A 24,035-nucleotide genomic window follows, 5' to 3' on the forward strand; every position below is an offset into this window, starting at 1 on the left:
TTAATGAATATTTTTTACTTTTTATCAAAACTGTTTTTTGTAATTATTTTGTAATTAAAGGGCGTAAATACAATACTTAGCCTTTTTTGTTACAAAATAATTAATAATGAATGATTATGGTAATGTAATTTTAATTATTAATGAAGAATTTTTTAGAACTCTTCAATTTAAGGTTAAATTTAAATAACATTTTTTAAAACGTGTCGGCTATTAACTTTATTATCCAATTCTCTCCTAAAAGTGTAAATTGTAAATGTAAGAAATTGTAATTGTAAATTCTAAATTTAAATTCTAATTAATTTTCTAAAATATTTATTTTTCTACATTAATATTTACATTCGAAGTATGTTAAATTAAATATTTTGCATGTAAAAGAAATTAAAAAAGAAAGTTACATGCATTTAACATAAAAATCGTGACAAAAATGAATACGAATGTTTTTTTTTCAAACCAGAAGGAAAGTTGATTTGGGAAATTTTTCAAAATAATGAAGAAACAATGTCGTATAAAATTATTGAACACTATATTTCATACACATGTTAAACATAATTATTCTTTCTCTCATTCTCAAAAGCAAGCTTCTGTCTAACTTTCTCATTCATAAATATACAAGTATTTTTAAACAATTATTAATTTTCTTTTTTTTTTTTTTTTTTGTTTAAAAATTTTTCAACGAACACTTTTAATAATTCTAAATGCTTAGTATTAAAATCGAGATTAAAATTTACCTAATAATAATAATAATAATTACGTAGAAAATATATGTATATATGTATATAATATATTTTTACAGACCTTTGGAAACAGAGATTTATAATTATAATATTCCTTTTTTTTCATTATAATCGGTCACAAAATATTTTCGCATTACTATTATTATCTCTCTGTCTCTCTAAAAATTCATGGATTTTTTATCAAGAAAATTGATCATTTAGTAACACACTTAGAAAGTAATATTTATTAACAAACCTGAGGTGATATAACTAATTTGATGCATGGCATATGTTGCAACCTTACATATTCAAAGTGTTTATTTTTTCTTTTTTCTTTTTTCTTTAAATTTTTCACCATTTTATTTTGTCAGTTTCGACACATTTTTGTCTATTTTAAGAAAAGAAAGAAAACATATTCTCTCCTTTAACTTTAATAACACGCGCACTTAATAATTAAATCTTTATACTTTTAGAATGGCCAAAATGAATTCATTTTAGTAGAATTAATTTCAGGTACCCTAGTATAAAACTAAATATTTGACGATTAAATTATTTCGAAAAAAAATTTATTCAATCGCTAATCATACAATGAAACTTTATTTATTCGCGTAATTTTTTTTTCATCGTCGTAAATATATAGAAAATTAATCAATAAAGTGCCTTGTAGTTTTTTTTAATATTTCTTTTCGAACTTAAAAAGTTACTTAACAATCTGTACACAGTATATATTCATCAGTTCTTTTTTTTTTGTTATGGAATTATTATCGATTTGCGGAATCGACTAAACAATTTCATGCAATTACGATTTGTTTTATAAACTATTTGTTTCGTTGGGGAAGGAAAAAAATATATATAAATGTTCGCTGTCGTACATTTTTTTTTCTTTTAGTGAATTAACAGTTTCTATTAAAATATATTTATGCAAAATATAATTTTTCTTTTGATTTATTTATATATATTTATATAGAGATTGAGCATAAAATGTGTATAAATAATTGAACGATTTTTCTTTACAATTGAAGGGAAAAGTTCTGAAACTTTTGGTGTATGAAAAGTTTGTTTCTTACAAGTAAAAAAGAATTTTTTTATTTAAAAACATTTTCGATTAAAAAATCTTTGTTCTGTTTAATAATTGGGAAGTGAAAGTAAAATATTTTATTCAAATCGTCAAATAATGGTTGTCTATTATTTAATAAATATTTATTTGTATGAAATAATTGTTATTTGAGCCAGGAAAATGTTTCTTTTCTACAAAAGCAGAAATTATTTTAATTCAAATACAATTTGACTTGAAAAAAATTATTTGGTACTGGAAATTGTACATTTGGTGCTGATATTATTTATTAATATTTATTTTATGACGAAAACTATTTATATTTTGCAAATATTTATTTATTTGCAACAGATAATTATTATTTGAGTCAGTAAAATTTTATTTGTTCCAAACAAAGAAATTATTCAGATAAAAATAGAATTTGAGTCAAATACAAAAATTATTTGGTGCTAAAAAAATTATTTTATGTGTATAAATATTTATTTGGTGCAAACCATTTTTTATTTGCAACAAGTAATGATTTTTTGAGACAATAAAATTTTATTTGCTTCAAAATAGAGAATCTGTTTTGTTTCGAATACGATTTGACACAAATAAATATTATTTGGTGCTACTAAATATTTATATGGTGCTGCTAAATATTTATTAAGTATTTATAATTATTTATTTTGTGCTAATTAATATTTATCTAGAGTTCATAAATATTTGTTTGATGCAAATAAATATTTATTTTGTGTAAATAAATATTTCTTTTCAAGAAACAATTATTTTTTGAGTCCATCAAATCCCTCACAGCACCGAGAATTTACTGAAAATTTATTAAAGATTTGGGTTCAAACTTGGAAATATTGAGTAGCAAAGCTGAGTAAAGACTGTGTAGGTATGAAATATAAAAATGTCTGCTTGTAAGAAAGTATTTAAAGTGAAAATTTACTGAATTTTGATTGAAAATTTAAAGCAAATGCTCGTTAATCGTTTGGCAAAAATATTTCCGAAAAACAAAAGAAAGATCACAAATATTTTTTATGGAAACTTATTGATTTAGTTGTTCAACTTTCGTGTTAAATATTTTCTCTCACATGTGGACATTTTTCATTCAGCTTTGCAACTCAATATTTCGAAGTTTGAACTTAAATCTTTAATAAATTTTCAGTAAATTCTCGGTGCTGTGTGGGATTTGATGGACTCGAAAAGTAATTGTTTCTTGCAAAGAAATATTTATTTACACCAAATAAATATTTATCAACACGCAAAGAAATATTTATCAACTCCAAATGAATATTTATCAGCACTAAATTCGAAGTAAAAAAATAATTTTTTGTTTGTAAGAAACAATAGTTTGTAAATAAATTTCAGTTCATCAGAGTGTTCGAAACTTTAGGGACATAAAATTATTTGCTTCAAGCACGTAGAAATAATATCGTTTTAATTAGAATTTGACTCAATAAAAAGTTATTTGGAGCTGCTGAATATTTATTCTTAAATAATTATTTGTTTGATAATACCCAACTGATTATTTGAATCTAGTAAATTTTTTTTCATTGCAAACTTTTCCCACAATTCCCATAAGTTTCATTTAAAAAAAAGTAGGTGAAAAATCAAAAACTCATTCTTTTGGCATATTCTTTACGCATAAAAAGAAAAATATCTATAGATTCCTTAAAAAAAAGTGATCAGGAAAAATTGGCCTGAAAATTCATAACGTCTGAACTTGATTATCACAGCAATTAAGTATTATCATGTTCAGAATATGGACAATTACCTCTAATCCAGTCATTGTTATATAACTTTATCGTCAACATTATAAAGTATACACATACAATATAAATTGTCATTTATACAAATATTTCTACATATAGGAAATTAATTCGTCATTATCAAAAAACTTGATTCACGAATTTAAAATTGGGTTCTTATAGTCTTTTAGATTCTTTTTCAGAAATTTTGTTTTTCACATCACACTGATTCGCACACTCGATACACCTTAATATCTACTTGATAAAAATTCAGAAAGTAAGTTCGTCAACATCAACAGTTTACAGGTACATCGCCGCCTGTTCCTTTTCTTAAAAACAGAGATCACTGAGCGTTCTCTACATCACTCTTGTGGACCACTGAAAATTTATGATATCAGTCATAATTGTTACAATCGCTGCACATGAAAATCTATTTGGAAAAACCTAATTTGGTTTCTAGATCGAAATTATCAAAAATTTCAATTCCGGCTCAATTTCGAAAGCTTGAGATTTCAGACGGTTTTTCGAAATTTATTTGTATATTTAATGTTTTCTAATATCGAGGTTCGGTGAAGTACCTTGGGGGTTGATGGAGATTGTGTTGAGATCTACTGCGAGTATACTCCCTTGCTGCGATATTAAGAGAATTGTTTTCTGGATTATTCGCCGAATTTTTTGCTTCTGAATTACCAGGTGCTCCAGGATAATCTGGAGGTGGTGCTATGTTCGCTTGAAATTGCGACAAACCCTGAAGTGTGCCAACCGATCTTCTCCACTCGTGGGCCTTTTTCTGCTCATCCTTCTCCTGCTGTCTTCTCCTGCTCTGCGACGATCCACTTTCAGTCGAATTACTATCCTCACTGGTGCCTAAACCCGGATCTCTTTCTTCAAAATTAGTCAAACTTATCGCAGGACTTTCCTTAGTGCTCGTGTAATAGAGTTGTGGATGAGGAATAACGTACGGTTTCGTTAACTTGCTGATGTCCTCTTTCGATTTTTTATCATCGTCATTGTCCTCGTCGCTGTTAGTGGAGCCTGTGCCAAAAATCGACAACAACACCGGAAGTAAAAGGAGACCGTGCAGTGCTCCCAGGAAAATGACAAGAAACACCATTTTGAAGAAGACCAAAAAGATGTATGTTCCAGCGAACAAAAGTGCGAGTAGTCCGAGAATTGTCGACACCGCACCCTGGACAACAGGAAGACCCAAACTGTACAAACAAGCCTTGACCCTCTCCTCGGATGTTTTGAATTTCGAACTCATGTACGCGTAACAAATATGCGCTGTAAAATCGATACTAAAACCAATGCACATGATGAGATTAATCATTGATATACTGTCGAGATTAACATCCCATAGAGCCATGTAGCCGGCCACTCCTACTTCGATCGAGATAATGCACAGGGCAACAAGGAAGCAGCACATGATGTCGGGAATAAAGATATAAGTGATTACCATCATTGCCACGGCTCCTATTATCATTGATTGAATGCTGATTGGAATAACGAGATCGAATTGATCGAAGAACACAAAATATGGATGAAAAACGCTGGCATTTAGCGGTGAGTCGTGACAAATTTTTCGCAAATCTCTCACCATTTCTTTCTCCTGATTTGTACCGCTTACATTCACTGCTTGAATGAGAAATCGACTGCCAATTATCCTCTTGCCGGTGTCGTCGAATTTGACATCGAGGGAAAATGGACTCGATGGAAAGAGCCAGTAGTCTTTTAGAGTTTTTATGAAGTTCTCCTCGCTGTCTATTGTGACGTTTAGGTAATCTTGATTCTCCGTGATGTAGCTCAAGAAACTACGTAGCCAACTTTCTGAATAGAGAGAGTTACTTATCCATTTTGTTTCTTCGAGGGTTCTGGTTAGATTTTCAACTTGTGACTGGATTACGGGATCGCTGTAGTCGTAGTCTCCACTTACTATCACCTGTAATTGGAAAAAAAAATTTGTTAATTGGAGGGAAAAATTGAGGTGTGAGAATAAATATGTCGTTGTTGTTAGCGTCGATAGTTAGTGTCGAAAACTGTTGTTTAAAGTTTTTGGTGATAAAAATGGCACTAATTTCACCATTTCATTTAATTAGGGATTTAAAAAATTTCTCAGGACAGTTTTTTAACCTGAATGCTTCGAAAAAATTGTTTTATTCTTTTCGGTTTCGTAAAAATAATATTTTTTGACGATCAGCGTCGACGCTAACTTTAGGAACCTGAATAAATCTCAATGGGTTGTTTGGTAGAATTTTTTGGTTATAGAATTTTATTGACAGAATTTTCTTTTTGCAGAATTCTTATTTGACAGTATTTTCTTTTGGTAGAATTTAGCAAAAAGAAAATTCAAATTAACAACTAAAATTTAAAAAAGTTTTACTTGCTGCAATGAATTGACAAAATTTTTATTTGGTAGCATTTTCTTTATGCAGAATTTTCTTTTTGCACAATATTTATTAGGCGGAAATTTTTTTTATGCTAAAGTCTTATTTGCGGTCATGAATTGTCAGCATTTTCGTTTTGCAGAATTTTTATTAGGCAGGGTTTTCATTTCAGAATATTTTATTTGGCAATGAATAATTGACAGAATTTTTATTATGCAGAATTTTCTTTTCACGTATAGGTTTTGGTTAGCAATGAGAGTTGTTAGACTTTTCTTTTTGTAGAATTTTTTATCAGGCAGAATTTTCTTATTCAAAAAATTTTATTTTGCAGAATTTTCATCTTGAATGATTTTTATTTGACAGCATTTTTTTACTGAATTTGAATTTTACAAAATTTATTCTTTAACCGAAATTAAATTTTATTTAAATTTGTTTACATTATAAAAATTCAACACAACTTGTAAATAATCGAATGTTTGTTTGACTGAATTTTCAATTAAAATTTCTATTTAAGGCTCTTTTTATTTAGAAGAATATTTATTTAGAAGCATTTTTATTTAAAAGAATTTTCATTTCGAGAAATTGGTAAATTAAGAAATTTTTATTTAAACGAATTTTCATTTAGCGGAATTCTTATTTAACGAAATATTAAATGAATTGAATTTCCCAAATTTATAATTTAAATTTTAACGAATTCAATCAAAAGATCATTTCTGAAAATAAAAATTCGCTAATATAAGAATTCTGCATTTCTGAAAATAAACACTCTTTTATCAAAAAATTTCATTTCCTTAAATAAAAATTTGTTTAACAGAAAATTTATTTCAGCTTTAAATTCTTTAAATTACTTAAAATAATAATTGCTCTGTTTAAAAATCCATTGAAATAAAAATTCTTTTAAACAGAAATTTCTTTATGTAAAAATTCCTTTAAATAAAATTATATTTTCCCTCAATAAAAATAATTTTGTTTTAAAATTCCATTAAATAAAACTTCTTATTTTAAAAAATTTCTTTTCGCTAAATAAAAAATTTGTTTAACCTAAAATTTGTTTCAGCTTTAAATTCTTTAAATTACTTAAAATAAAAATTCTCGTATTATTTGTTTAGATAAAAATTATTTTGTTTAAAAATTCATTTAAATAAAAATTAATTTACTTAAAAATTTCTTAAAATAAAAATGCTTTTAAATAGAAATTTCTTTATATATAAATTCCTTGAAAATTAAAATAAACTTTTATTTTGCCTGAATAAAAATTCTTTTCCTCAAAAAATTCATTTAAGAAAAATTTTTTTCTATAAATATTCTTTTATAAAAAAAATTCCTTTTCGCTCAAGAAATATTCCTATATCTAAAAATTTCTATTTAAATAACAATTATTAAATAGAAATTCGTTCTATTTAAAAATTTCTTTAAAGGAAAATTCTTTTGCCTAAAAATTAGTTTTAATAAAAATTATGTTATCTAAAAATTCCATTAAATAAAAATTCTTTTATAAAAAAATCCCTTTTCGTCCAATTAATATTAATTTATCTAAAAATCCGTATAAATAAAACTTATTTTATCTAATAATTCGATTAAATGAAAATTCTTTTAAATATATATCCTTTCATCTAAAAATTTAAATAACAATTATTTTAAATAGAAATTCGTGACATGAAAATTTCTTTAAATAAAAATTCTTTGATCTAAAAAGTAGTTTTAATATCTAAATATTGTTTTATCAATAAAAATCCCATTAAATAAAAATTCATGTACATAAAATTTCTTTAATTAAAAATTCTTTTATGTCAAAATTTCTTTAAATAAAAATTCTTTTATCTAAAAGTCGGATTTAGTAAATTTTTTTTTCTGGGAATGGGGTTAAATAGAAATTCTTCTAATTGAAAGTTCAGTCAAATAAAAATTCGATTACATTCAAATTTTATTTGGCAAAAATTCCACTTAATTTAAAGTCAATTAAAGAAAAATTCTGCGAAAGAAAATTCTTTCAAAAAAAATTCTATCACTGGAAACATCTGGTAAATTCCTAAAAAATTCCTCCTAGGGAGTAATAAAAATTGCCAATAAAAATATTTCACTGTCGCAAGACATTATTATTTCCCCCATTCTTCTAATTGTTGCTACGTTTATACAGAGTAAAGAATTTTAATAGAGAACTTATCTTCAAGATAATATTGTCCATTGAATATATATGATGTGAATCAATAAAAGAAAATTTTACATTCATGACGATCTAAAAATAAAAGGTTTGTGCATTGTTTTCGATGGGTTTCTCGGAATTTCCTTGGCACTTTCTCGTCGATTGCACGAGTCATGACAAGTTAAGAGAGAAAATTATTGTGAAGGTGAGAGGGAACGTATTTTTTCCATTTTTTTTTTCCTTTATATTTCATGTTTGAAATTATTTGCGTCACTTCCGCTTGTTATTGTCTCATTATTAAATAAAAGAAGAATCGAGAGAAAAATTATAATTCAATAAATATCTATATATTATATATAAAATAAATTTAGCCACATTTATTATATTATATTTTTTATTTTATCGTAGGACGCACTTTATTAAACTTTCAAATAATAACGACTTTATGTATGTTAATGGATAGAATGAAATTATCATTTTTTTAAATCGGTTACATTTACGGAAGTATATATCTATGTATTTATATGTATATTCATTGAGTAATGAAGAATTAATAATACTTAAATTCACCTCTTCATTTCATAATAATTTTCTAAGTTTCCATATAGAAAAGTAGTTCCTGATTGGGTGAACTCAATATTCTTTTATGGTCTTTTGAAGTGTTTTTTCTTTCTTTTTTTCGCAATACGCATATCTTCCACTTTGGGAATTCCATCCTCTTCCATAAAACTGACGCAACTGATACGTTTGCTTTTCTTAAAATCTCAACGTTGGAGAAAGTTGTTTGTACGATCAGGTGGAAAAGAAAGAGAGAGAGAGAAAGATTAAGTGATAGAGGGAGAGAAAGATAGAGAGAGCACGTGACATAATTACATACACAGGATTACGTTCTTCCAACATAACTATTAAGTATTTTTTGCTCTGTTGTACAATATTCTTTTGACCATTGGGAAAGTGTGCTTTAAAGAGACAAACTCAACAAGCGAAGATAGATTTTAATTCATCGCAGGAATTTTAGAATAGAGAAATGTAAAATTGAAAAATTGTAGATCGAAATTCAATTGGACTTTGTTACAATTTTTTTTGCTTCTTTATTTTTTTTTTCTCTTTCTCTATTTTTTTTTTAGAAATGAGCTACAGTCGACACATTTTATTCACGAGAAAAGAATAAACAATTATTTTTTTGAATTCTTTACGTGAAAAAAGTACTTTGGTAAATTTTTTAGCTCCCTTGGTGAATAATAGGTGATATTAGTTACATTTTTATCTCTAAAAACCTTAAATTTTTCTCGCTGAGCGTCGACGCTAAATTCGTTTCGAGATGAAATGAAAATAGAGTAAATAATTTTTTTAATGATTTTTTTTATGATGTTTAGATGAGAACTTACCTGAACTCGATAGGGAAATTCTCGGAAGTACTGATCTTGGAGATCGTAGAAGGTGACTGAATAGGAATCTTCCTTTGATAATTTTCGCCTCTCGAGGCCTTCTTTAATTTTCGTTAATCCGTAACAAGCTCCGGCCAAATATGCAGCAAAGATAATTATAACGAGAGCCTTTACGGATTTCATGTTTAGAGCTGCGCCCAAGTAATCTCTGAACCAACTCATGCATCCGTGCTCAGGATTGTCAACTAAATTGCAAGGATTGTCGGGATCGATTCCTCCTGAGCATAGGACACGATAAAACCATGAGCGATGACCTGTAATGAAAAGAAAAAAAATTGATTTTTTTATTATTTTCGTCGCTAGGCTAATAATTATATGGATTATTGTAATTAGTGTCAGTGTTGTCTTAAATTTGTCAAAACTTACACCAGGCTTCGCACTTATCTACTACAACCTACTATTTACTATTTTTTTTTAAATTATGCTACTATTTGGGTACTTTTTTTAGATTTCAGCCACTAAAAGCTACTATTTCTGTTTTTTTTTATTTTTTAAGAATTTCCACTACTTTAAATTAGCTAATACTAGAAATCAAAAAACTATTCTCAAAAATTATAATCAAATTCTTCAAAACGATTCAATTATTTCAAAAAATATTTGAAATTTAATTGTTTTCAATATCTAGTATTTTGACACAAAATTTCGCAAAAGAATTCAATTATTTTCAAAAAAAATTGATAAAATTCATCCAAAATTCAATTATTTTCATAAATAATAAAATTTTCACAGGAATTCAATTAATTTAGAATAGCATTTTCAAGAAAATTTCAAAAAAATCAGTGATTTAACAAAATTTTTATACAATTCTTCACAATAATTCAATTACTTTCACTAATAACATTTTTCATGGAAATTTAATTATTTAAAAATTTTTTTAAAAAAATTCTAAGCAAGAATTCAATTATTTAAAATAAACTTTTCATAATATTTATTATGTTTCGTAAAAATTATTTATTTCAAACAATGTTTATAAAATTTTTATAAAGAATTCAATTATTTTCAAAAATAACAAAATTTTTCACAGAAATTCAATTATTTTTGAAAATTTTAATAAAATTCTTCTCAAGAATTCAATTATTTACATTAGCAATTCTTCGAAAGAATTCAATTATATCGATAAATAACATAATTATTCTTCGAAAATTCAATTATTTTGAGGCATTTTAATAAAATTCTTTGCGAAATTCAATTATTTACATAAATAACAATATTAAGCAATTATTATCAATTATCAATTATTCAATTATCAATTATTTTTAAAAATTCACGCTGCAATGCTTTTAATATTCAATGATTATCTAAAGTTTAAACTGAAATGCTTTTTTAAATCAATTTTTATTAGAAAATTCTACGAAAATTCAATTATTTAAATACAAAAATAAATAATTGAATAAATGAATGTTTCTCGAAATTGAATTATCATAAAGAATTTTATGATCATAACTAAATTTTTTCGATGAATTTTAATAAAATCTTCAAGAATTATTACATTTTTACAGGAATTCGATTAAAATTGTATTAAAATTAATTGAAATTCTATATGATGACTTTTATTATTCATGAAAATAATTCAATTCTTTTAAAAAATTTTATTAAAATAGTTATCAAAATCATTTAATTGAGTAGAATTTTTGAAAATAATTGTTTTGCCAAGCATTTTATTAAAATTTTTAAAAATAATTTAATTTTAGAGAAGAATTTAATTATTTCTAATAATTTTAATAGAACATTTTTCAATAGAATTCTTTGTAAAATTTAATTATTTTTAAAAACTTTTCGAAATTCAATAATTTTCAATATCTAGGTACTATTTGCAAAAAATTTCCAAACAGAATTTAATTATTTAAGAATTTTTTGTAAAAATCTCTGTAAGAATTCAATTCTTTTCATGAATAATAAAAATTTCTCAGGAATTCAATTATTTAAATAATTGAATTCGCAAGAATTAAATTAATTTTATAAATATTTAAATTCTTTCACGATTATTAAAATTCGTTGCAGGTCAATTCAATATATTAGCAGGATAAGAAAGAAGTAAATATTTTTCATGAAAATTGGGAGAAAGTTAGGAAAATAAAATATAGAATGAAATTTTTGTTAGTTTTGTGAAGTGTCAAAAACGAGTTTTTTTGGTCGTCAAGTTTAATTTTTCGATAGCTACTTTTTTACTACCTTTTTTAGTTTGAAAGCTACTTTTTGCTACTTTTTTGAAATTAATTATCAAGTGCGAAGTCTGTGATACCGAAATTTGTTGCTAATTGTTGGTAGCAAATATTTTTTTGCAATATTCGTTGCAAATTGATACTAAAATTTGTTACTAAATATTGATGCAAACATTTTTTGCTAATATTAAAATTTATTACTGAATATTCAGTATCAATTCAATGAAAATTGATACTGGTCAATAACTATAGCGGGTATTAATTAAAATATTATTAATAATGCTGAGATTTTTGTAATGTTTCTAAATGCGATTTTTGGAATTTTTTTCGTTTTTTGGTTGAACTTGTGAAGCTGGAAAATTTTAATATTAGTCACCTATCATTTGAAACAATAGTAAATGGAGTTTTTATATCTTCTTTAATGAGATATTGTACATTAATAACAAAGAAACAGAAGCATAAACAGTTTTGATAAGAGGAATGCAATTATATTGTTTCCTGCCTGACGCATTTTAATGCCCGTCACTGACCTTATAGGAAAGGCGTTTTGAACGTGATTAAAATATCTTAAAAAGCAAGTTTTCTTATTATTCTGCTTTTTTGAAAAATGTAATTTTTTCCCAATTTTTTTTTTATATTATTTTTTTAATTATTCGTTATTTTTGGTATTTAGTTTTTGAATCATTTTTACAATCACTAAATTTACTAATCACTTTATAATTTGCTGGATAGGTAATTTTACTAAATATAAATTAATGCCAATTAGTACTAATTAATGCTAGTAGTACTAATTAGGGGTACTAATTAATGCTAGTAGTATTAATTAATGGTACTAATTAATGCTAGTAGTACTAATTAGTGGTATTTAGTCACTAGAATGAGTACTAATTTAAACTGAAAAACAATAATTCAGATTTAAAGAGAATAATTTTTTTTCCATTGAATCGAATAATTACATTTACGAATAAATTACTGAACTATTCAAAAGAGGGGAAATTCCCTATAAAATTAGCGATACAGTTTCGATAAACCAGTGAAGCGATGACGTTTATAATAACATTAGCCACGCGGAGGGAAAGCAACTCACGATTACACAAGTTTATCCGCACGTTAAAATCATCTAATCCTATAACAAATTAACTGTTCTTTATAAGCGCACAGTGAAAAAGGAAAATTTCCTCTAACGACTTCTTGCAATAATTTTATATACCGAATATTTCATTTATTTCCTACTTATAACAATTGAAAGTATACTGCAATGGACAACAATTGAATTGTACATGTTATTTATTTGTCATAATAATACTAATATTCATAAAAAAAATATAGACGCCCACGAATAACGTAACTTGATTTCCAAACTTTGTATTGGAAAAAAAAATTATAGACAGTATTCTCAATCACATGGAAGATATGACGTAAAATCCAAATTATAAGATGGTCATTTTGTTTTCCTAATATATCAAAAGTGAACAATATATGTATTTATATCTATTTGTACGTAGTATGTATCCATTGAAAGCGTAATACACAACTGTCGATTTTTTAGTCCGCGGAATAGTCTCGGTTGACATGATCGCTTGGAGAAAGCATTTTCGCGGAAATATATTGGCATAAAACGTATTCATAACGTGTATATCTATATACATATACATATAGTGATATAAATACAATATAATATAATCTTGTCAGAATCTTATTGTTTGCATTTAGAAAACAAATGAAAAATGCTCAAAAGAATATTTTTCTTCTTTTGTATATAAAATTTAAATAAGTGAAATTTTGTTGCTTTTTTCAAAATCTGTTTTAGTAGAGAAATGATATATACACTTCTGGGTTGTTTGTAACTGTCTATTTATGTAAAAGTTAAAAATAGATTTTGTTCAGCTATAAATAATGATTTTTTTTATTTATCATATTTAGTAATCACCTTCATAATAATAAGCGATGGTTATTTTTTTATAGGGAATTCCAATCCTTTTTTTTTATAAATGCCAGACGAGCATTCATTCACAAAGGAAAAAAGATGCAGTCGATTTGTATATTATAGAGAAACAGGTTGAGAGAACTAAAATTGGAATAAAAATTCTTTGGATCGTAAAATTATTAATTTGACAAACTTCAAAATTTAATAATATTTTTTAGAATTTGCTTTTTGTTTATTAAATATTTTGTTGAAATTTTAAAGAATTTATTATTTTGCTTAACAAAACCATTTGCAAAAAAAATTTTACCATAAAACTTTAATTTTGTTTTTCCCTGACTTTTCCCTGATTTCCAGAAAAAATTTTCACTTTTTCCCTGACCCTGAAGAACATCGATAACTTTTTTTTTAATTAAATATTTAATCATTATTATTTTTCTATAGAAATTAAGATTCTCAAATTCAATAACTTATGAGAATATTTTTATAAAACACATGAAGAAATCGACCACTCCGATCCTTCGACTCGGAGTGATCAATTTTCTCATGTTTTATAATAAATTTTAGATGACAGAGTGATAAAATCATTATTTTATATCATAAGAATATTGTAACTGTAAATTCAAATTTTCAAACATTTTAATTTTGAACCATTTTCAGAATTCAATTATTTCTAAAAATTATTATTAATTAATTATTTCTAAAACACAATAACTCTTCTAATATTCAATTATTATCTAAAATTTTACCTGAAATCCATTTTTTAATAAATTTTTATTAGAAAATTTTTTGAGAATTCAATTATTTACATACTAAAATAAATAATTTATTCAATAATTGAATATTTCTTAAAATTAAATTTTTATGAAGAATTTTATATCAATAAATTTCTAAATAATTGAATTTTTTCGGTGAATTTAAAAAAAAATGGTAAGAATAAATGCAATTTTCTATCATTACATTTAAAATTGTATAGAAAATAATTTAAATTCTGCGATAAGTTTTGTTATTTATGAAAATAATTGAATTCTTGCAACGAATTTTATTATATTTTTTTTAAAGAAATTGAATTCCTGTAAAGATTTTATATGTAAAAATAATTGAATTGTGGAGAAAAAAATTATTATTCATGGAAATAATTAATTTCTTGTGAATAGTTTTATTTAAATTTCTTTAAATATTTGAATTTCTCAGAATTTTTTAAAACTTTTTGAAAATAATTAAATTTTATTAAAAAGTTGAAAAATAATTGAAATCTGGCAAAGCATTAAAAAAAATTCTTTTTTAAATAATTGAATTCCTGTGAAAAAGTTTATTTTTGAAAAGTATTGAATTCTTGCAATGAATTTTATTATAATTTCATAAATAATTTAATTGCTTTGAAGATTTTTATTTTTTACAAAAATAATTGAATTCTTTCGGAGATTCTTACAAACATTTTTGACAAGAATTGTATCCTTAGGAACAATGTTATATTTTACGAAAATAATTTTATTCTACGACCAATTTTATTATAGTTTTTCAAATTTAAACAGCATTTTATCAAAATTTGTTTAAATAATTGAGTTTTTAAGAAAAATTTAATTATTTATAAAAATAATTGATTTCTAGCGAAGTATTCTATTCAAATTTTTTTAAATAATTGAATTCACATAAAAAATGTATTATTTGTGAAAATAATTGAATTCTCAAGAAGAATTGTATTGAAAATAATTGAATTGTATAGGAAAATTTTATTAAAATGCAAGTTTATTAACTAAATCTTGTGAAGAATTTTGTCAAAAAATTTTTTAAACATAATAGAATTTTTAAAAGAATTTTATTTAAATTTTTAGAAACAATTGAATTTCTCAGAACTATTTTTTTCAATTCTCTGAATACAATTGAATTCTTTGGAGAAATTTCATTAAAAAATTAAAAATTATTGAATTTTAATTAAAAGTTTGTTTAAATAATAGAATTCTTTTGTAAAATTTTATTAAAATAGTAGATATTAAAAATAATTGAAATGGGGAAAATTTTTGAAAATAATTGAAATTTTCCCAAGAATTTTATTAAATGTTTTGAAAATAATTGAATTTCGGAGAAGAATTTTATTATTTATAAAGATAATTGAAATTTTGACGAAAGTTTAAAAAAAATTTTGAACATAATTGAAAATACTGTTTTGATAATTTTTACCTAAAATTAAAATTTGCATGTATTTATTTATTTAAAAAATGGATTAAATTTAAAATTTAATAAAAGAATTTTTATTCTAAATTTAGTTTAGACTGTAAAAAATATCGACTACATTTGCATATTGTAAGAATAGAAAACAGAGAGAGATTTATTTTTTTAATTAGAATATGCAATATGAGGTGCGTAATTAATTAATAAAATTCTAATTATACTGACTTGATTTTGAAAGAGGTTGAACTTTACAACAGAAGACACTGTGGAGATTTTTTTGCTCGCAGTATCCACTTATCGCGAGGCATCCGGTGAAAAAGGTCAAATGAAACAGGAATGTAAACACCACCGCAAAACCTATAAACATTAATGTTTTAACAAATTGATTATTAATTGCACACTGAAAAGAAAATTTATTTTGTTCAAATAATCGATTTCTTGTCTATTAGCAAATAAATATTTACTTGAATCCAAAGGATATTTACTTCAGTCAAATATTTACTTGAATCAAATGAATATTTACTTGAGTCAAATATTTACTTGAATCAAATGCATATTTAATTGACTCAAATATTTACTTGAATCAAATAAATATTTACTTGAGTCAAATAATTACTTGAATCAAATACATATTTAATTGAGTCAAATATTTACTTGAATCAAATAAATATTTACTTGAGTCAAATATTTACTTGAATCAAATGAATATTTACTTGAGTCAAATATTTACTTGAATCAAATGCATATTTAATTGACTCAAATATTTACTTGAATCAAATAAATATTTACTTGAGTCAAATAATTACTTGAATCAAATACATATTTAATTGAGTCAAATATTTACTTGAATCAAATAAATATTTACTTGAGTCAAATATTTACTTGAATCAAATGAATATTTACTTGAGTCAAATATTTACTTGAATCAAATGCATATGTAATTGACTCAAATATTTACTTGAATCAAATAAATATTTACTTGAGTCAAATATTTACTTGAATCAAATGAATATTTACTTGAGTCAAATATTTACTTGAATCAAATGCATATTTAATTGACTCAAATATTTACTTGAGTCAAATATTTACTTGAATCAAATACATATTTAATTGAGTCAAATAAATATTTGCTTGAGTCAAATATTTACTTGAATCAAATACATATCTAATTGAGTCAAATAAATATTTACTTGAGTCAAATAAATATTCACTTGAGTCAAATAAATATTTACTTGAATTAAATAATTTTTATTTAAATCAAATAAATTGTATTTGAATCGCAATAATTTCAGTATTTGAAGCAAATAACAATTAAATGTCTTTAATAAAAATTATTTGCTACAAATAATGAATATTCATTGAAATAATGAATTATTTATTTGTTTCTCTATAAGTAGTTTAATTGGTAATGGACAATTAATTATTTATTTGACCAAATAAAAAAATTATATTTGAAAATTAAATTATTTACCTGAGTAAATGCAGAATATTTGAATCGAAGGGAACTGTGTGAATATTCCTATGAAAAAGGAAACCATATTAGTTAAAGATGTAATTGTGACGGAAACTGCAGCTTCACTTAAGGTCTCTGCCATTCTCAAAGGCACTGGACTTGTGAAATCTGTTCGTCTCCAAGCTGCCAGCATCACAAATGTATCATCGATTCCGATTCCTGAAAAGCATTACAAATATTTTTGTTAAATTATAAAAATTTAAAAACAAATTCTCTATTTTATGAAATTATTTGTTTTTTTTTTAAATTAATTTTACATTTATTTATTTAAAAAAATAAAAGGGACGAGGCCTTTTTTAAAACAAAATAAAGTAAAACTAAATTTTTATTTTTTCAAATTGAATTTACTGCTTTGTGATAATTTTAATTAAATGATAAACAAATGCAGCATTAAAGTTAATTGAAAGTCACTTTAATTTGGTTTTCATTTGAAATAATTAATTTTTAATTTTCTTTATATATTTTGTTTATAAACACTGTAAAGTGACAAAATCCTTTGTTCAAATTAAAGAACTCGGATTAAATATGTATATTTGAAAGCATGCGCATATTTTCTTAACAGTTTTGAATTGCAATATACTAGGCAATGAAATAATCTTTAAATTACACGGATTAGTCAGTCTATATCAAACACATCTTTTATATCTGTGGCTTAATAAACCACAAAAACTAACGCGCAATGAATCATCTCACTTATAACAAAAGGGAAAATTAATAAATCATATCTCATTATACCGCACTTTTAGTGTGACTGGACTTAACTCGATAAATTACGGTTTGCTGTTTTTTTTCTTCCCGTTTTTTTTTAATATAGAATTTAATAATAATTATTATCAACTGACGCATTATAGTGCGAATACTTCATTTTTATTTTACACTGCTTTTTATGTATATGAAAAGAAATCAGTTTTCATGACATGAGGAAAAATTTTTATGTGAATAATTTTGTGGAAGAGAAAAAAATTTTATGACCCACTTTGTGGAATTAATATCTTTTAAATTTGCATTCTCTCTTTTAGTCTTTTTTAAATACATTTTTTATCGTTTATTAAAAATATTATCTTTTAATAATTTTGTTCAGAGATTATTATATTTAATTTTTTAAAAATATTTTTTTCATTTTTGGTTTAGAATATTTTTTTATACTTTGTTTAAAATATTTTATTTTGTATTTTATTATTTTTAGAGAATATTTTCTTTAGGATATTTTTTTGGATAGTTTTTTGAAATATTCGGTTTAAAATATTTTTTGTATTATTCTAAAAATAATTAATAATAATAATAAATAATAATAATAATAATAATAATAATTTTATTATTAATAAAATATACTAAAAAAAATTATTATTCTAAATAAAATTTATGAAAAAACTTCATGAATTTTATTTAGAATAATTTTTTTTAGTATACCTATTTTATTTCATATTTGGTTTAGAATATTTTATTTTATATTTTGATAAGAATATTATTTTTACATTTTGTATATAATTTTTTGTTTAGAATAGTTTTTGTTTATAAATTTTATTAAGAATATTTCTTTAGAATAGTTTTATTTATTAGTTTATTTATTTATTTTAAAAAATTAATTCTTGAAATATTTTATTTAAAATATTTTTTTAGAATAAGTTTTTGAAATATTTTGTTTAGAATGTTTTTTTATATTGAATAGAATTTATTTCTTGATGCACAAATTTTGTTTTACATCTCTTTAAATTTTTTTATATTTTTTCAGAATAATTTTTTTTATACTTTGTTTAGAATATTTTATTTTGAATTTAATATTTTTAGAATATTTTTTTTCTCATTTTTTCAGAATAATTTTTTTAAATATTTTGTTTGGATTAATTTTTTAGAATAGTTTTTTGAAATATTCTGTTTAGAATATTCTTTTTACATTTTGTTTAGAATATTTTTTGTATTATTCAAAATAAAATTCATGAAAAAACTATAGTTTTATAGTAAAAAATGTTTAACTATATTTTTAACTATAATTTTATTTAGAATAATTTTTTAGAATATTTTATTCCATATTTTGTTTAGAATATTTTATTTTATATTTTGTTTAGAATTTTTTTTCGAATTTTTCATTTTACATTTTGTTAAGAATATTATTTTTACATTTTGTATAGAATTTTTTTTAGAATAGTCTTTGTTCATAAAATTTAGAATAGTTTCATTTATTAGTTTATTTATTTATTTACAAAATTAGTTCTTGAAATATTTTCTTTAAAATTTTTTTTTTAGAATAATTTTTTGAAATGTTTTGTTTAGAATTCTTTTTTGAATTTTTCATTTTATATTTTGTTAAGAATATTATTTTTACATTTTGTATAGAATTTTTATTTTTTTAGAATAGTTTTTGTTCATAAATTTTATTTAGAATATTTCTTTAGAATAGTTTTATTTATTATTTTTTTTACTTATTCACAAAATTAATTCTTGAAATATATTGTTTAAAATATTTTATTAGAATAATTTTTCGAAATATTTTGTTGGGAATATGTTTTTAAATAATTTTCCGTCTAAATCTGAATTTATGAACAGTCATCATCCACTAATTAAAAAATAATTTCTATTAATTCCTGGAGTACAATTTTTTATAGTTTTAAATTTGTTTACTAAACTTTAGTAAAAATTACAAACAACTATAGTAGAAATTTCGACTAATTTGAAATATAAATATGGGACATTCCACGTCAACACGGACAGAGCTCTAAACAAAAATTGCTTTGATGGATTTAAACGTTCTAGGGCTTAAAAGATTTCTACGTTCATGTACTTTAAGATGCCGATGGGCGTTTTTTGCAAAATTCCATTTCCGATGCCAATAGAACTGTCAAAAGTCAAAAGGTCCAAAAATCTCAAAATACTTTTATGAATTAAAAGCAAAAAACGAGGTAAATTATTCTGTAACTCATTCTTTATCAGTTTTTAGGGTTCCCGAATATAAATCTAAAGTTTTTTTTTAAAAATCCAAAATGGCGAATTCAATATGGCGGACAAAATTCAAATTTGATCAGATTCGATTAAAACTTGTTACTCGGGGGTTTTTAGGGTCGCTGATTACGAATCTGAAGTCACTTTTTAAAAATTCAAAATGGCGGATCCAATATGGCGGAAAAAATTTTCAAATTTGATCCGATTCCCTTAAAACGTGTTACTCGGGGGCTTTTGGGGTCGCAGATTATGAATATGAAGTTACTTTGTGTTTGAGACTTCAAATTCATAATCAGATACGCTAAAAACCACCGAGTAACACTTTTTAATTAAATCTGATCAAATTAAAAAATTTGATCCGCCATTTTGAATTTCTACAAAGTAACTTCATATTCATAATCTGCGACCCCAAAAGCCCCCGAGTAACACGTTTTAAGGGAATCGGATCAAATTTGAATTTTGTCCGCCATATTGAATTCGCCATTTTGGATTTTAAAAAAAAAACTTTAGATTTATATTCGGGAACCCTAAAAACTGATAAAGAATGAGTTACAGAATAATTTACCTCGTTTTTTGCTTTTAATTCATAAAAGTATTTTGAGATTTTTGGATCTTTTGACTTTTGACAGTTCTATTGGCATCGGAAATGGAATTTTGCAAAAAACGCCCATCGACATCTTAAAGTACATGAACGTAGAAATCTTTTAAGCCCTAGAACGTTTAAATCCATCAAAGCAATTTTTGTTTAGAGCTCTGTCCGTGTTGACGTGGAATGTCCCATATATATTTTTTTTATAATTTTTTTTAAATATTAAAATCGCAAGAGTGATTCATTAATTAATTTCTCTAATTTCACAAATTTTTCTCGTAGAGAAAGTGGAAAAAAATGTACATAAGGGAAGTAGGTATCAAAATAGGGGAGTTTAATATGCGCGCGTCAAATAAAAAAGAAGAAAAAAAATGAAATAATAGTCTCTCGATACATATATATTTCATATCGCGCGGGCGTTTATTGTATCGAACTCGCGAATGAAAGTTTATAAAAGATGAAATTAAATTCATAAAGCATTTATATTTATATATACATATATATACATATATATATTTATTGTAAGGAAGCTTTCGTTTTCCTATACTTTGAATGCTTATAAAGATAAAGCGAACTAACAACTTTAGTTCACTATACACATAAAGTACGTCAGATCAGATCAAACGACTTCCTGCAATGCACAACTGGGGATCAAGCTCTCAGTACAAAAAGAATTAAGTAATATACGTTGAACGATAGGAAAATGAGCCAATATGATTTATTATTCTATTTGTGCTCAATGAACCACGTGCATTAAAAAATTCACGCTCAAAATTGACCAATCAAATGCGAAAAATTTTATATTTTATTTCGGCACATAAACTTCTATAAAGATTTTGTTGCGAAAGAATAATAATATATTCTGCGGAGGAATTTCAAATAAGACCATTATTTTTTTTTTTCTCTTGTTAAGAGAATCGGGACATTATACTCTTATATGTGAAATTGAGTAATTCAATTAGGAAACGTACAATTGTAGTGAAAAATATTTAGCGAATACGAATAATAATTTCCACTAATAAATAAAAACAATATTTTTCAAAAAAAAAACTTCGAATCACTAATTTTTTATTGTTAAGAGAAATAATAACAGTGAATTTAACTATAATGATTAGTCATCGTTATCTATTTAATAAATTTAATTAAATGTACTGTTAGGCTTTGTAATTTCAAATAAAGAAAAAAGTAAAACTATTATTGAATTAACTGACTGAATATTAAATAAAAATAATTTTCCATTTTCGTGATAATTTCGCAAAAGCGAAAGTTTTTTGTCATAAATTTGACCGAATGATTTGATTAGAAATATTGCCAAATTATTTCGAGAATATATCTAACGTTGAAGAGTTGAAGGAAGAAATTCTTTTTCTTCGGTAATTGATTATGTATCGAAGAAATATTAAATTTAATCATAATATATTCACGAATCCTTGAAAATAAATGATACCCAATGGGCATATTAGATAACTTTATTAATTTGATCAGAATTTATTTAATAGTAAGTTGATACTTTCATTCAATAGTTCGAATGTTAGAAAGAGTTTTTTTTTATCCAAAACGAACACGTGTTTATGTCAAAGAAATTATGATATATTTTGCATATTTATTAGAACAGTTTTTTGAGTTAGAGATTTATATAGTCGTATGTTGAAATTTATTTTGAAATTACAGAATTTCTTCCATATTTAGCTTACTGCGTATGTATAATAATTATTTTGTTTATATTATATCAACTGGTGCAGTAGTTGTGATTTGTTATAACGTTATTTGCAATATTACCAACGACATTGGCATGATGATGAGTGTTCATTATAAACGACAAGGCGTTCGTTCACACATGACTGTTTGTGTTGGTCACAAATCTCGCGGTGTTATTGCAACATTTATAGACCTTTTTTTGTTTTTTTTTTTCAATTTTAATCTTATTTTGTAATGATTATTAATCCTGCTTTTCAGATTTGTTGATTTGTATAATTATGTTCAAGGTTTAATTAATTCGCGATTAGAAATTTGTTCTATTATTTGGGAGATGGTAATCTCTCTATTTTGAATAATTAAATACTTGTTTTTTCATTTTAAAAGTGAAATTAAATTTTCTACTAACAATTAGTAGTTTTTGAAACTTAGGAAAACATTAATTATTAATTCTATTTTAATCTCCGTATTCTTTTATTCATTCTGTCCGCAGTTTGAAGTTAGTTTGTGTATTCCCTTTTTTTTCTTTAAAAAATATTGTTTGACAAATCGAAAATATGCAGGTATTTTTTCATGATTTAAAATAATATTACAAATTAGAAAAATTAAAAAAAATTATGATTAACAAATAAAAAATATACCCATTTTGTTTGTTATATGCTTTTTTCTATAACAAATTTCGTTTGACTGATCTAAATTATTATGCAAATTTATTATTCTTCATTTTATTTATAAAAAATACTAGAGAATTGTTAATTGTTAAAAAATTTTTACTAAGAAGTAGGAAATATACCCATTTTATGCATAATTTTTATTTCTTAATAAAAATATTGTTTACAAATTCATTTTTTTTCTTTTGGGAAGAAAAACATTAGATATTCCCGTTTCGTAATATTTTTGTAGAAAATTCTCAATTTTCATAAGGAAATAATTTCCATCAATTCTATTTCTTAATTTTAGTTATTTTAATAAAATTCAAAGTTTTTCAAAAATATAGGAAAAAAATGTTTATAAATTATATTTGTCAATTAGAAAATTTTATTGAAAATGAAACTGAAAATTTTTGAATTTTTAGAAAATAAAGGAAAAAATTTTATTGAAAAAAGTTGAATTTATTTACGAAAATCTTTAATTCTAAAATTATTCGAAAACAATAATTTCTTTTTTTAAATATTTAAAATATTTAATTATTATTATTTTTCCATAGGAATTAAGGTTTTCAAAATTTTCAAATTCAAACCTTTTTGAAATTAATCAACTTTAAAAATATTGTTATAAAACATGAAGAAATTAATTATTATTATTATTATTATTAATTATCCGAGTCTTCGATCCGGGTGATCGTTTTTTTCATGTTTTATAATAATTAAAAAGGATCGAGTGTTAAAATCATTATTTTATATTATAAGAATATTGTTACTGTAACTTTTTAAAAATTATTTTCATATTCTATTTATTATTTAAAATTTAAACTAAAATTCATTTTCAAATCAATTTTTATTAAAAAATTCTATGAAAATTCAATTATTTAAATACAAAAGTAAATTATTTATTGAATAATTGAA

At 23.7% G+C, this 24,035-nt stretch overlaps 1 protein-coding gene across 2 annotated transcripts in view; it reads right to left on the reverse strand.

The window, feature by feature from the left end:
• Positions 1 to 2,198: 2,198 nt before the first annotated feature.
• The window catches only part of LOC122498341 (patched domain-containing protein 3), an 80,326-nt gene continuing 58,489 nt past the window's right edge, over positions 2,199 to 24,035 (reverse strand). Inside the window, exons 6-10 of one of the 2 annotated variants that reach the window (XM_043606036.1) lie at positions 17,208 to 17,408; positions 15,962 to 16,093; positions 9,419 to 9,732; positions 4,082 to 5,442; positions 2,199 to 3,881 (exon numbers count right to left, since the gene is read on the reverse strand). In XM_043606036.1, coding sequence (XP_043461971.1) covers positions 3,866 to 3,881; positions 4,082 to 5,442; positions 9,419 to 9,732; positions 15,962 to 16,093; positions 17,208 to 17,408 — 2,024 coding nt within the window. In that variant the 3' untranslated portion in view covers positions 2,199 to 3,865. Of the gene's footprint in view, positions 5,443 to 9,418; positions 9,733 to 15,961; positions 16,094 to 17,207; positions 17,409 to 24,035 lie in introns of both variants that reach the window. The other variant, XM_043606027.1, reaches the window with a different exon arrangement.

The sequence above is a fragment of the Leptopilina heterotoma genome, unplaced genomic scaffold, assembly GCF_015476425.1.
Source record: "Leptopilina heterotoma isolate Lh14 unplaced genomic scaffold, ASM1547642v1 Lhet_10, whole genome shotgun sequence".
Lineage (NCBI taxonomy): Eukaryota > Metazoa > Arthropoda > Insecta > Hymenoptera > Figitidae > Leptopilina > Leptopilina heterotoma.